General features: G+C 40.1%; 1 protein-coding gene and 1 long non-coding RNA gene across 6 annotated transcripts in view; one reads left to right on the forward strand and one right to left on the reverse strand.

The window, feature by feature from the left end:
• Nucleotides 1-15,152, forward strand: part of LOC129149796 (uncharacterized) — a 73,038-nt gene that overhangs the window by 34,814 nt on the left and 23,072 nt on the right. Inside the window, exon 3 of the long non-coding RNA XR_008556613.1 lies at nt 9,735-9,856. This is a non-coding gene — a long non-coding RNA (uncharacterized LOC129149796). The remainder of the gene's footprint in view (nt 1-9,734; nt 9,857-15,152) is intronic.
• The window catches only part of ATF1 (activating transcription factor 1), a 69,601-nt gene that overhangs the window by 16,576 nt on the left and 37,873 nt on the right, over nt 1-15,152 (reverse strand). For 2 of the 5 annotated variants that reach the window (XR_008556612.1, XM_028144364.2), the window contains exons 3-5: nt 14,752-14,871; nt 12,442-12,542; nt 1,923-2,053 (exon numbers count right to left, since the gene is read on the reverse strand). Coding sequence is in view for 2 of the 5 variants with exons in the window: in XM_028144364.2 (XP_028000165.1) it covers nt 1,923-2,053; nt 12,442-12,542; nt 14,752-14,871 (352 nt within the window). In the remaining 3 variants the exon portion in view is untranslated. Of the gene's footprint in view, nt 1-1,922; nt 2,054-12,441; nt 12,543-14,751; nt 14,872-15,152 lie in introns of those variants that run through there. The other 3 variants (XM_008140673.3, XM_028144367.2, XM_054719082.1) reach the window with 3 other exon arrangements.

Below are 15,152 nucleotides of genomic sequence, written 5' to 3' on the forward strand. Positions count from 1 at the left end.
AATCAGGATGAGTATGCAAATTACCCCAACAAAGATGGCAGCTAATTTGCATATCAAGACAGTGTCAAAAGAAGCCAAGAGCTGCAAAAGGGAGTAAAGCTTCGAAGAAGCAATCAAGCCAGGGGGGCGGGGGGAGGAGAAGGGAGGAGCGAAGTCAGGGCTGTGGGCGAAGGGAAACGAAGGCGGGCTGGAGGAGAAGGCGGGGCCGGAGGCAAGGGCAGAGCGGAGGCGGGGCCGGGGGCTAAGGGAAACACGGGTGGGCTGGAGGAGAAGGCGGGGCCGGCGGCAAGGGCGGAGCGGAGGCGGGGCCGGGGGCAAACGGAAACGTAGGCGGGCTGGAGGAGAAGGCGGGGCCGGCGGCAAGGGCGGAGCGGGGGCGGAGCGGAGGCGGGGCCGGGGGCGAAGGGAATCGCGGGCGGGCTGGAGGAGAAGGCGAGGCAGGTGGCAAGGGAGGAACGGAGGCGGGGTAGAGTGCAGCAGGAAATCCTATTGCAGGATTTTTCCTGCAACGGGAAAGCTAGTTTTAAATAAACCACTTTCACTGCAGTACGGAAAACTATTAGAGTATGGAAGCAAGATAACCAACTGGATGCCTACTGTAGTAATTCAGACATGTGTGCACCAAGGTGGTGGTAGTGACTAGAGATGGTTAGATGGAACATATTATTTTGTGGCAAGAACCAGTTAGACTTGAAGAACAGTGGTTAGGAGTAAAGGAGAGACTATTTAAAATGGATGGTCCAGCCCAGCATGGCTCAGTGGTTGAGGGTCAACTTATGATCCAGGAAGTCACGGTTCGATTCCCGGTCAGGGCACATGCCCAGGTTGTGGGCTAGATCCCCAGTAGGGGGCATGTAGGAGAAAGCTGATCCATGATTCTCTCTCATCATTAATGTTTCTCTCCCTCTCCCTGCCTCTCTGAAATCAGTAAAACTATCATACCTAATAAAATGGTAATATGCAAATTACCATCACTCCGATACGCCCACGATTGGGCTGGCTGGAGGCGTGAGGGGCGGGGACTCACAAGTCCCCGACTCCCACTCCTCCCGCTGGCTTAAACGGCCGGCGCTGCGGAAGACGCTGGTGGCGGAACCCGGGGTGGCCGATTGCGTGGCTGCTGGCACCAGTTTTCCGCCAGCAGCAGTTTTCCTCTGGCCACCCGCCCGATCGGAGTTCCTCTCGGGGTGGCCGATCGTGCTGGCGGGAGGCACTCTGATCGGCGGGTGGCCAGAGGAAAACTGCTGCTGGTGGATAACTGGTGCCGGCAGCCAGGTGAAGGAAAAGTCTATTGCACGAAACTTCGTGCAACGGGCTCCTAGTATTTAAAATAAAATAAAACGAATGGTCCAAGTGAATTTCTTGAGGTGATGGACTGTATCTTTTAATTTTTTTAATCCTCACCTGAGGATAAGTTTTATTAATTTTAGAGAGAAAAGGCGGGGGAGGGGGGGAGAAAGTTCAACACGAGAGAGAAACATTGATTGGTTGCCTCTTGTATGCACTCCAACTGGGGATCCAATTATGTGCCCTGATTAGGAACTGAATCCACAACCTTTTTGTGTATAGGACAATTGCTCCAACCAACTGAGACATCCGGCTAGGGCTGATGGACTATATCTTGATGGTGGTGGTGGTGGTTAGATAATCCATGCATTTGTCAAACATACTTTTACCCCAAACTAGTGTATAAGCTGTGTGACTACTTTAGGGACATTACTTAACTCTATAAGCTTCAGTTACCTCATAAATTGATAACTACCTACACCTCATAAATTTTAAGGAGATAATGCTGAAAAGTACTTTGCATTATTTCTGGCTCAATAATCATCAATATTGAAGTATGACAGTCTTTCTACACACCTTCTTTACATGGAAAGGTTTTTATGTGTCTATCAGGTAGAAATTTTTCCTATACATACTGTACTGTCCGGTGCTAGTCTGATAGATGGAAGTTGGAACAGACATAGGAGTGACAGCAGAAACTCCAGGATTTTCTCCGTCTCCTTTTCTGCCCCGTGTATCTTCAGAAGATAGATCTTTCAAAATTTTTCTGTGAAAAATAGAACTCTATTAACATTGGTAATGTGGGGTGACTTTATAAAAAGAAATTGCTAAATAAACCTTTTTCAATCTCTGGTTAAAAGCACAGTAATCTACCAGACACCTATAATGTGTCAAGGAATTCTTTTGTCTAACAAATACTTTTTAATGATGTATTGCAGGCTAGTTATACTTTACTTTATGACTATCTGAAAAGAGACACTGAACAAATACTCATACAGAGTGCCTTTCAATGTACCAGGCCTTTGTAGAGGTATAAAATGTCACTATCCCCTACAGGATGGCTCCATTGTGAGGGACTTCATTAATTAACATTTTCTAAATAGTGTCAGTGACCTTCTTTTTTTAAAAAAATTTTTAAATAAATTTCTTTATTGATTAAGGTGTTACATATGTGTCCTTATTCCCCCATTACCCCTCCATCCCCCCGACTCATGCCCTCACCCCCCTGTTGAGTGACCTTCTTTTAAAAAGATCAAATTTGCCGAAACCGGTTTGGCTCAGTGAATAGAGCGTCGGCCTGCGGACTCAAGGATCCCAGGTTCGATTCCGGTCAAGGGCATGTACCTTGGTTGCGGGCACAGCCTCAGTAGAGGGTGTGCAAGAGGCAGCTGATCGATGTTTCTCTCTCATCGATGTTTCTAACTCTCTATCCCTCTCTCTTCCTCTCTGTAAAAAATCAATAAAATATATTTTAAAAAAAAGATCAAATTTAATTTCTCAACCTTCAACTCTATAGTGGAAGAGAAGCCCACAGTTCTCAGAAAGAACAAGATTAGAAATACTATAAAAAATGCATAGTATCAGTGATTTTAAAAAATGCTTATTTTAACAAGAAGAGGTAAATAAGATACCACAGGTGTCCCTCAGACTTGGTAAAATGGAAATCATGACAGAAATAAGAGGATGAAAAGAGATTACTTACTGAAAAGAAAGGTTTTCCAAAATACAATTGGAGGAGGAGGGAGAAATAAGCATTGTTTATTTCCCCGGGGGGGGGGGGGGGGAGGAGGGTTACTCAAGAATTCCATGTTCACTATAGAAAAACCAGAAAATAGAAATGTACTTGTGTGAAAACATAACAAAAAAAGAACCGCAAAGGGAAAACACCCTTGGCATTAAAAGGGATTTTTCATGTTACCTATGCCAACCTTCCAGTCCATGTAGGAATTCCTTCTCTACATTCCTAACATCCTCTATTTCCAGGAATAAGGCATCCACAATTTGCAAAAAGCAAACCATTCAATTATTGAACAGTTAGAGCCCTTGTTAAAGACCCCAAACCGGTTCCACCCAGTGAAGCTAGAGAAATTTAAGTTTCAAACCTAATTCTATATCCATACCCTACTTTGCAATATTTGACAATTGCTACAGGTCTTGTTTTTTTCAAGGCCAAATAACTAGTTCCTTCAGCTGCTTCTATATAACATGCTGAAAATCATTTTCCAGCTTGTTCTCCTTACTCTGAACAGTCTTCCGACCAAGAGCTAATACAATCTTAGTCTGTATTACCAGAAGCTTCATACAGAACACAGGAGGTGGCAGTCCCTGTGTTGAGCATTTGTAGAAGTCGCAGTAGTTCCTAAACCTGTTTATGTATCAGAATCATCTGGAGTTTTTATTGAATCCAGATCCCATATGGTATCCCTAATGATTGAGTGAGTGGGCAGGATAGAGCTCCAGAATCCATTTAATGAGCTGCCTCATGGTTTTATGCAGCCAGCCTATCATGAGACTGTGGAATACTGTACCCATTTCTTTTTCATTTTAAGTTATAAAACATTTTGAGCACAAAGGAAAGTAAATAAAAACACCTATGTACCATATACCAAGAACCAATAGATGCTAATATTTTGCCATATTTGTTTCAGATATCTTATTTAATAAGAATTAAGTTACAGATACATCAATGTTACCAATTCCTTTCCTTTTTCTCCCCCTCAAAGAACACCATAAAATTATTGTGTATCATTCCCTTATATATTACTTTATTTTTACTACATAGCATTTAGATATATTATTTGTCATTGTTTTGTATTTTTTCCTCATCTTTTAAAAAATATCTTTATTGCCAACAGTATTACAGATTGCCTTCCTCCCACCTTGCATCCCTGAAATAAATCCCACTGGGTCACAGTGTATGAACTTTTTAATATATTGCTGGATCTGATCTGCTAATATTTTGTTGATGATTTTAGCATCTATGTTCATCAGGGATATTGGTCTGTAATTCTTTTTTTTTTTTTTTTCTTTTGTAGTGTCTTTATCTGGTTTTGGAATTAGGACAGTGCTGGCCTCTCGAAAAGTGTTTGGAAGTATTCCTTCCCTTGGATTTTTTGGAATAGTTTGAGGAGGATAGTTATTAGTTCTTTGAATATTTGATAAAACTCCTGTGAAGCCATTCAGGCCAGAACTTTTGTTTGCTGGGAGTTCAATTTCATCAGTTGTTATCACCCTATTCAGGTTTTCTGATTCTTCCTGGTTCAGTTTTGGAAGATTGTATTTTTCTAGAAATATGTCCATTTCATCCAGGTTGTCCAAATTGTTGGCATATAGTTGCTCACAGTCTTTTCTTATAATCCTTTGTATTTCTGTGCTGTCAGTTGTTACTTCACGTCTTTTGTTTCTAATTTTATTTGGATCCTGACTTTTTGTTTCTTGATGAGTCTGGCTAAAGGTTCAATCTTGTTTATCTTTTCAAAAAACCAGTTCTTAGTTTCATTGATCTTTTGTATTGTTTTTTTTAGTCTGTCACTTATATCCACTCTGATCTTTATTATTTCCTTCCTTCTACTTACTCTGGGCTTTTCTTGTTGTTCTCTTTCTGATTCTTTAAATTGTATGGTTAGATAGTTTATTAGAAGTTTTGTTGTGTTTTTACATAGACCTGTAGTGCTTTGAAGTTCCTTCTCAGGACTGCTTTTGCTGTGTCCCATGGATTTTGGCTTATTGTGTGTTCATTTGTTTCCAGGAAGCTTTGTATTTCTTCATTGATCTCACTGGCAATCCATTCATTGTTTAATAACATGCTATTTAGCTTCCATGTTTTTGAATTTTTGAGTGTTTTTATTGTAGATGATTTCTAATTTCATGCCATTGTGATCTGAGAAGATGCTTGATAGGATTTCAGTCTTCTTGAACTTGTAGAGATTTGTTTTGTGTTCTAACATGTGGTCTATCTTTGAGAATAACCCATGTGCACTTGAGAAGAATGTATATTCTGCAGCTCTGAGGTGAAATGTTCTATAAATGTCAATTAAATCCATCTGATCCAGTGTGTCATTAAGGGTCCCTGTTTCCTTGTTGATTTTTTTCTGGAAGATCTATCCAGTGATATGGTGTTCAAGACCCCTACTATGATTAAATTTTAGTCGATATCTCCCTTAAGGTTTTCCAGAAGGGTGCTCCTATACTGGGTGTATATCTGTTTAACAGGGTTATGGCCTCTTGTATAAGTGGCCTTCCTTGTCTCTTATTATGCCCTTATTTTGTCAGGTATCAGTATTGCTACCCTGGCTTTTTTTTCATTTCTATTTACATGGAAAAATATTTTCCCCACCTCTTCACTTTCATCCTGTGAGTCTTGTTCTGAGGTTGGTCTCTTGTAGACAGCATATATGTGGGTCATTTTCTTATGCACTCAGCTACCCATGTCTTTTGATTGGAGCATTTAAGCCATTTACATTTAAGGTTATTACTGATTGATATTTGCTGGCTGCTATTTTTATTCTTTGTGCCTGTGTTCCTTTCTCTCTATTTTTTCTTCTTACAACAGTCCCTTTAGCATTTTTTGCAGTGCTGGTTTGGTGGTAATAAACTCCTTTAGCCTTTTTTTTCCCCCTGAAAAACTCTTTATTTCACCTTCTATTTTGAATGATAGCTATGCTGGATGGTCTTGGATTCAGTCCCTTGCTCTTCAATTACTTTGTATACTTCATGCTACTCTCTTCTAGCCTGAAGTGTTTCTATTGAGAAAGCTGCTGACAATCAAATAGGAATTCCCTTGCAGGTAACTGTTTGTCTCTCTCTTACAGCCTTTAAGATTCTTTGTCTTTAATGTTTGCCATTTTATTTTTCCTTTTTAAAAACTGATTTCAGAGAGAGGAAGGGAGAGAAAAATAGAAACATCAGTGATGAGAATTATTGATTAGCTGCCTCCTGCACATTACCCACTGGGAATTGAGCCCACAACCCGGGCATGTGCCTTGACCTAGAATTGAACCCTGATCACCATTAACCAATGAATGAGCCACACCAGTGGGGCTTTAATGTTTGCCATTTTAATTATGTGTGTTGGTGTGGGTCTTTTTGGGTTCATCTTGATTGGGACTCGTTTCCTGGACTTGTATGACTTTTCCCTTCACCAGGTTAAGGAAGTTTTTTGTCACTATTTCTTCAAACAGGTTCTCTATTCCTTGCTCAGATTCTTCTTCTGGCACCCCTATGATGTGGATGTTGTTAGGTTTCAAGTTAATTATTTTTCCAACTGCCGTTCTGAATGGTTTTTTTTTTCTACCTTGTCTTCTAATTTGCTAATTCAGACCTCAGCTTCTTCTAGTCTACTGTTCATTCCTTCCATGGTATTCTTTATATCATCTATGTCATTATTCATTTATGCTTGTTGTTCTCACTAAGTTGTTTGAGCACTCTTATAACCTTTCCTTTGAATTCTTTACTTGACAAATTGTTTGATTTCATTTCACTTAGTTCCTTTTCTGGCATTTCCTCCCTTTCTTTCATTTGGGGGTTGTTCCTTTATCTCCCCATTTTAGTAGTCTGGTAGTTCAGGAAGGGGGCACTCCACTGGTCAAGGGGGCCAGGCAAGTCAGGCAATCTGTTATCCAAGGAGGCTCCACAGGTTGAGGGGCCAGGGCAGCCTGGCTCTCAGCTTGATGAGGGGGTGGGTCGAGCAATCTGATGATGGAGGAGGTAGGGCAGGTGCTCTGCTGGTCAAAGGGGCAGGCCCAGAGGACTGGGCTGTGTGTTGGCCTAGGAAGCAGGGCAGGCTTCTCCGGGGGCCAAACCAATCAGGATACTGGTTTGCTACAACCCTCCCCTGGGTCTGGGTGCATTGGGTCGCAGCAGTGGGGCTTTGGGCGCCTGTATATGACCTAGGGGTGCTAGGACATGGCCACTTCCCTGCCAAGCCTCCAAAAAGGTCTGCTCTCCAATCTCAAGCAGAGAGCAGCTCCGCAGTTCCTCCATCAGGAGCGCCCAAACTGCTTTCCTGCAGTTCCCACACTGACTAGCAGATGCCAGCCCACACACTCACTCACACTTGCCTGCAGCCATGCTGGTCTTATTGGTCTGTTCTTGATAAGACTGTGAAAGGTTGTTCTTTACCTTTTAAGTAATCTGCCTAGTAAGCAAAAGATTCTGAGTTTAACAAAATGCCTTTAGCGGGTCTTTGACTACTTTTTAAAAACAATTTCTTTATTGACTAAGGTATTACATATGTGTCCTTACCCCCCATTACCCCTCCCAACCCCCCCCCCCAATCATGCCCTCACCCCCCTGTTGTCTGTGTCCATTGGTTAGGCTTATATGCATGCATACAAGTCCTTTGGTTGATTACTTTTTAAAAAATGGAGTGTTCTCTGTGAAAAGAGTTAAGGTTTTTAAAAATAACTACGGTATTGCCCTAGCTGGTTTGGCTCAGTGGATAAAGCACTGGCCTGGGGACTGAAGGGTCCTGGATTTGATTCCAGTCAAGAGCACATGCCTGGGTTGCAGGCTTGATCCTCAGTAGGGGATGTGCAGGAGGCAGCTGATCAATGATTCTCTCTCATCACTGATGTTTCTATCTCTCTCTCCTCTCTGAAATCAATAGAAATATATTAAAAATAAATAAAGTAAAATGTTATTTCCTATATTTTGCCTTTGAAGTCTTTTGTCACTCTGGTTAAGCAGATAAGTATTGTTTCACAGTGACCTACGATCCTATTTAATCAAGTGTTCCAAAACATTTTGAGCCCTGACTGGTGTTGCTCAGGGTTAGAGCATAAGCCCGCACACTGAAAGGTCGCAGGTTTGATTTCCATTCAAGGGCACATGCCTGGGTTGCAGGCTAAACCCCCTGTCTAGTTGGAGCACATGTAGGAGGCAGCCAATTGATGTGTGTCTCTCTTCCTTCTACCCTCTCTAAAAATCAATGGAAAAAACATCCCCGGGTGAGGATTAACCAAATAAATAATAAATAATAAATAAATAAATAAATAAATAAATAAATAAATAAATAAATAAATAAATGGCATTTTAATAACTTTAATAAACTTCTCAAAAATAAATTATCTAAATTAAGTCTTGTTGATCTTGAACTAACTTTGGGATTTTCCAGAGGGTCCCTGTTGCATCTCAAACGATTTGTTCTTTCTCTTTGTGAGAGAGATGTTAAACTAATTAAACTTATTTGACATGTTAAATTACATGGTAGCATGGTCAAATAACAGTTGATACTAAACTTCTTTAGGCTATATTTGTATTAAATTCCTAAAATTGATATGTCCTGTTATTATGTCATCAATCATAACTGTATATCACAGAAATAACCAAAGTTCCTTATCAACTGTATTATAATGAATGCTCGATGAGATCTTTAACCATGAACATTTTTAAGTGTTTTATCATTTACAATTACTGTTTTAACTCTGAAGTTTTTGCAAAAGTGCTTCATCTTCAAGGAGATTCATAGAAAAGACTGACAAGTACAGGTTTCTGATAACTAAGATCAATCAATTTGCCTTCACATGAGAGGCAATAATGAACCTGTGTCATGGATGGTAGCCCAAGATCTGTGCTGATGTGAAATAGGCACTATGTTAATGTTCACATATGACAACTTCTGCAGGACACTGTGCAGACTTTGTTGGAATATCCGTGAGAGAGAGGATGGGCAATGAACGTGCAGAAATTTCAAGGCTCAGGCACCACTGTGTGGTTTCTGGGAGTTGTTTGGTTGGGTAAGATGTGCATTGTCCCAGGAACTGTTATTGACACCCTATTCAACTCCTAAGAACTAGAAAGAGACGCAAGCCTTTGTAGGAATTTGGAGATTTTGAGGCCTTTTATTCCTACCTGGGACAGTATTTCTTTCTCCCTCATACAGCCTGGTGAAGAAAAGGCACACGTGGGACTGGGAATCAGAGTAGCAAGCCACCTTTGAGAAGGTAAAAATACTAGCAAAGCCCTAACCGGTTTGGCTCAGTGGATAGAGCATCGGCCTGCGGACTGAAAGGTCCCAGGTTTGATTCCAGTCAAGGGCATGCACCTTGGTTGCGGGCACATCCCCAGTGGGAGGTGTGCAGGAAGCAGCTGATTGATGTTTCTCTCATCAATGTTTCTAACTCTCTATCTCTTTCCCTTCCTCTCTGTAAAAAATCAATAAAATATATATTTTAAAAATAGTAGCTTATCTGTGTATCTCTCAAGCAGGGCGACCCTATGAGTTAAATGTGTCTGTGACTCTGTAGGATATGGGTTTGAGCACTGTGGTAGAGACAACAGAAGGTGAAAGTACCCCTAGGATATTGGTCCCAGCTCTGGAAATGGGCAGAAACCCAATACACCCCTATAGATCAACAGCTCCTAGCAGTGTATACAGCTTTCCTCCAGGTAGAGCCTCTCACAAAGGAACAACATATCATGGTAAGCACTTCCTTTCCTATCTACAGGTGGGTTTCGAGAATACGTTTCATCTCACCTCTGCCATGGCTCAAACCTTCACTGTGAGTAAGTGGCACATCTATTTGCAGCAGAGGAGCACTGTGCCTGCCAGCCCTATGTCTCTAGAAATGTGAGTGCTACTCTATAGAATATATAGATCCTCCAAATGCTCCCATCCCTGTACCTGTGGTGGCCCCTGAGGCCTGTAGAGAGGGAATGAGGGGAATTCCTGTTGACACCTGGTATACAGATGCCTTTAAACAGGAACAAACTGTAGCAGCCACAAGCTGAACTCAGAGCAGTTTGGCTGGTGATCACTCATAAGTAATGGTATATGTGACTGAACTCAGTTCAGGCCCCTACATAAACTTTTAAGAGCTCTTTGCTGCATCTACTGCGAGGATGAAGACCATTCTCAGCAGACTGTGGACATCACTCTGAAGGGATGCACAGTTATTGTGAAGGGACCCAGAGGCACCCTGCAGAGGGACTTCAACCACATCAATGTAGAGCTCAGTCTCCTTGGAAAGAAAAAGAGGCTCCAGGTTGACAAATAGTGGGAAAATAGAAAGGAACTGGCCACAGTTCGCACAGAACATGATCAAGGGTGTTACACTGGCCTTCCGTTACATGATGAGGTCTATGTGCGCTCACTTTCCCATCAACGTCATTATTCAGGAGAATGGTTCTCTTGTTGAAATGAGAAATCTTGGGGGCGAAAAATACATCCGCAGTTTGGATGAGGTCAGGTGTTGCTTGTTCAGTATCTCAAGCCCAGAAAGGTGAGTTGATTCTTGAAAGAAATGACACTGAACTTGTATCAAATTCAGCTGCTTTGTGCAAGCCACATCAGTTAAAAACAAGGATATCAGAAAATTTTTGGATGGTATCTATGTTTCTGAAAAAGGAACAGTTCAGCAGGCTGATAATTAAGATCTAAGTTGTCCAGCTATAGAAACACTGAGATGCCGAATGATTTGTCATACTTGTTTGTGAAACTATAAAGATGTATAATAAAACCTTTCAAGATTCTGGTGAGCAGGTTGAAGATCTACTCATTGTATAGCCCCTTAAGAAAAGCCTCTTAAGTAAGTTCCCTTGCTTATTAAACCTCCCACCCACCTACTAATGTGGAGTGGTCTGCCTCTTTCTTTGGTCTCTCTTTGCCCTCTGTATCCAAGGTTGAATTTGCAAACTAACAGACCATTCCTGTCTTACATGTTTTTGCCTCGTATATTTATTTCCATTTTGTAACAAGGTTCTAAGTAAGCTGATTCCAGTTTACCTTTTTTTTTTTTTTATAAACCTCTGCTTCCTCCCTGCACCTTAAATTTCCAGTTTTCGGAACAGGCCAATCTCTTTCTTATCACACAACCTACCTTTGATTACACTTCCCCTCAGCCTAAAAAGCTCTTTTCCCACCTTGTATCTCACAAAATTTATCAGACTGGTGGTGATCTAAATGACATTTTTTATGAAGTATTTCCCACTCATTCCACCAGGCAGGAATGACTACACCATACGTGTATTTCTCTCATAACATCGAACATCTTACTGCAGCCTGGAGGGGCTCAGTGGCTGAGTGTCGACCTATGCACCAGGAAGTCACCGGGTTTCGGGCTTGATCCCCAGTAGGGGGCATGCAGGAGGCAGCCAATCGATGTTGATGTTTCTATCACTGATGTTTCTCTCTCTCTAGAAAAATCAGTATTAACAAAAATCTTACTGCATCTGTTTCTGTTTCAAACACAGGGTTTCACCCTGTCTCCTGTTCCTCCTATCCATCATCTAGTCATTAGTTTTGTCAGTTCTACCATAAACTGTCTCAAATACACCCACTCCAAAACTATCCCACTTCCCATGTGAAATCACCCATATTATTTCAACAGCCTTCTGTCAGTTAGTTGTACTACTTCCAGTTTTCCATTCATTCAACAATTACTGATATTAATCTTGAATTGTCACTTTGGTAGGCCCTTGGATCAGAAAAGATATTACATGGGCCATGCCTTAAATAAACTGGATTTCTTGCCTGGCCAGTGTAGCTCAGTGGTTGAGCACTGACTGTTGACTGATGAACCAGGAGATCATAGTTCAATTCCTAGTCAGGGCACATGCTTGGGTTGGGGGCTTGATCCCCAGAAGGGGCTTGCAGAGGAGCCAAACAATGATTCTCTCTCATTATTGATGCTTCTAACTCTCCCCTCCTCTCTCTGAAATTAATAAGTACTGTAACAGAGGGTCAGTAAAAGGGTGCCACAGAAGAAAGACTTAACCTAAAGTCTCGGGGTAGGGAGAGAGTTGGAGAGAAGGTAATTAGATCAGAGAAGGCTTCCAGGAGGAAGTGGGGACTCACGTATATGAAGGAGTTATGCAGAATGTAGAACAATGTGTTTCAGCAAAGGGACACATAAGGAACAAAGGCCCAGAGTTAGGAATTTAAAATTCCTAAAATCTATAGTCCTCCTTTCATACTGCTATTAAAGATAACTCTCTAAAGATAAATGTGGAAATCTAATAATTTGTCAAAAGATAGGTCTAAATTCTTCTTTAGCACAGCAACCTGGGCCCTTTATAATCTGGCTCCAATCTGTTTTAATAATCCCCTTCTTGTATACACACATGCTCCCTCTGTATATAGTTTGTTTTTACACAGCACCAATTGAAATCATTTGGTATTATAGCACACGCATGGTTTGATATGAAAGGACTCACCTATAAGATGGACGCCTTGCTAGGATCCCGTGGGCTTTCTGTGAGGAGCCGATGCTATCAGATGAGTCCTGAGATTCTTCACTTTCTGATAAAGACGATACCTAAAAAACAGAACTAGTTTTACTATGATGAACAAGCAGGTGGAAAAGAATTTAATTTTTACTTTTAGAAACAGTGACTTGTCTCCTGGTACCCAAATTACTTGTCAATTAATCTAAGGCCTAAAAGAAAGAAACAAAAGGAAATGGAAAAGGAGAACGTTTATTTCAAGAAGCCAAACTAATTAAGGGAACATATAGTGCAACTAGTTCAGAACTAAGAAGAATGTCTATCCCCAAATAAAGCCATACTATTTTACTAGAGTTGTAAAGACCAATCTCTTATCTCCACCCTATTTTTATACTGTTGCACATTACTCAGAGGTGTTTTTTTAAACATGCTCTCTGACTTGGATTTTGGACATGTTAATTTTGAAATACTATTAAATATCCAACTAATATCTCACTATTAGATAATGACATTGAGGAGATTGCTGAATGTGCAAAAACCTGTGAGTCAGGATGGGCTATAAATTTGGAAGTCACAGCTCTTCAGATAGTCCTTAAAGCCATTAAAACTGGAAGAGCTCAATCATGGAAAAATATAGAGAAGAGGACCAAGAACAAAATCCAGGAATATTAACGGGAAGAAGGGGAGGAACCAGCAAATGCAACAGAACAAGCCATCAGTGAGGTAGGAGGAAGACTCAGTGAGTAAGATGTCCTTGGAAAAGTGGAGAAAATAGTGTACTGAGGAGGAAACAATGATCAACCATGTCAAATGGTGCTAACAAGTGAAGTAAAACAAGGACTGAAAACAGACCATTAGATTTAGCAAGGTGGAGGTCACTGGCAAGGGCAGGTATAAACATGTGCTACTTAAAAAAATCTATTGAGTTAGTAATACATGTAAAGCACTTAGTGCATGGTACACAGCAAGCACACATTAAATGTTAACTAGTATTAGTAACAAATCCTTTAAAACGATGTCAACACAATAATCATATGCAAGTTTTAACTTACAGTAATATCTACAATTAAGAAAACAAGTTTTTTTCAATTTTTAAAATGTATTAAATTTCCCAACACTTGTCCAAATTTGCATCATTACATCTCACTTCACCTTCATTTTAAAAATAAAATAATCCAAACAGGCTTCTAGAAAGGATATAACAAATTTACTATCTATTGAAGGTCTTCCCTATTATTTAGACTTAGATCTTAACTTTCCAGAGAAGTTTGTTTTACATGTTATAATAGTTAAATACAAGTTCTAGTGTATAACTACTTATTTATATCTTACATTAAATCTTATTTTTTTGATGGAAAAGAACTGGTCACAACTTATAATAATTAAGAACTAATAAGAGCAACAAATAATAACAATGTAATGATTAGATTAAGAAAAATCTCACTTTTTTGTTTCCTTAAGCATCGTGGATATACCATTTCTAATCTAAACCTTTAACTGTTTTCACTGTCCCTAAGTTTACTCCAAAGCCTCCCACTGAACTCAAGTAAGAAAATAATTTCTAAGACTAAGATTAAGTATTTCTCTTTAATGACAGCACTAGCAAGTAAGAGTAAAACCTTCATACAAAAACTCAAAAATCCAATCAGCAGCCACCGTTTGTGTACAAAAACCACCTAAAAATGCAGCTCTAGAGCTGACAACATTGCCAGACACCATATATTCAGAAGGGAAAATGAGCATTTCTTCTAGGACAGCTGCTTCTAAAAATGAGAGATGTCCAAAGGCATTATGGGATTCACAGGAGCCAGAAGATAACATAGGAAGAAAGAATAGGAGCCCAGGATGGCTCTTTCCTTCCTACTGTTGTCAGGTGTTAATATGAAGGTAGATGTAAATAAAAACTTTCCTCTACTAAGAGAGAACTTTTATCTGACCTCCATAAAGCATAAGGTAGGTACTGTCTTACTTTATAAGATAACTGCTAATATTAACACCTTTGCTTTTTGTGAAGGATAGATACCACTACTGAGATTTTTTAAAAAGGTGCTTTCCCTTAAGAAATTAATTTCCTTAAGTTCTAAGCAATAATTTCCCCAAAAATTATCTTCTATTTTCACTGGATAGTATATACACGAAACTAGAAATTCTAAAACTTTTCTATTTGCTTCATTTGTTTGTCTAATTTCCTTGACTTTATATCTTGGTTTATAATATAGTAACTACACAACTTCAATGTGTCTGAAGACTCAGGGTATAAAAGTCCCCTCTCTCAACCACTAAGTCTTTGAATTTCTGTACCGTTTGCACGTGTGGTGGGTGAATTACAGAAGACTGAGCTGTCTGGATGACCCCCTGAACCTGTACTTGCTCTCCAGGAAGAGGTACAATTGTCACTGGCGCAGATCCTCTTAGTGACATCTAAGAACAAATAAAAATTCAATTAACAAAATATATACTGTACCTATGCACATAAGATAGCTGAATTCTTAACACGGGAAAACACATTGAGAGCTTATTATATTTAACCACACCTATTAACAGAACATTAGGTATCTTCTATGGGCCCGAGACTGCACTAGGGGGTTAAAAGTACAAACTAATTACAACCAACAGAGTAAGAGTTATAATGTAAGAGGAAAAACGAAGAGTACTGTAGTGTGAGAGCAAAGAAAACATGGTACTTCAGCTGGGTTTTGAAG

Source organism: Eptesicus fuscus, chromosome 7 (genome assembly GCF_027574615.1).
Source record: "Eptesicus fuscus isolate TK198812 chromosome 7, DD_ASM_mEF_20220401, whole genome shotgun sequence".
Classification (NCBI taxonomy): Eukaryota; Metazoa; Chordata; class Mammalia; order Chiroptera; family Vespertilionidae; genus Eptesicus; species Eptesicus fuscus.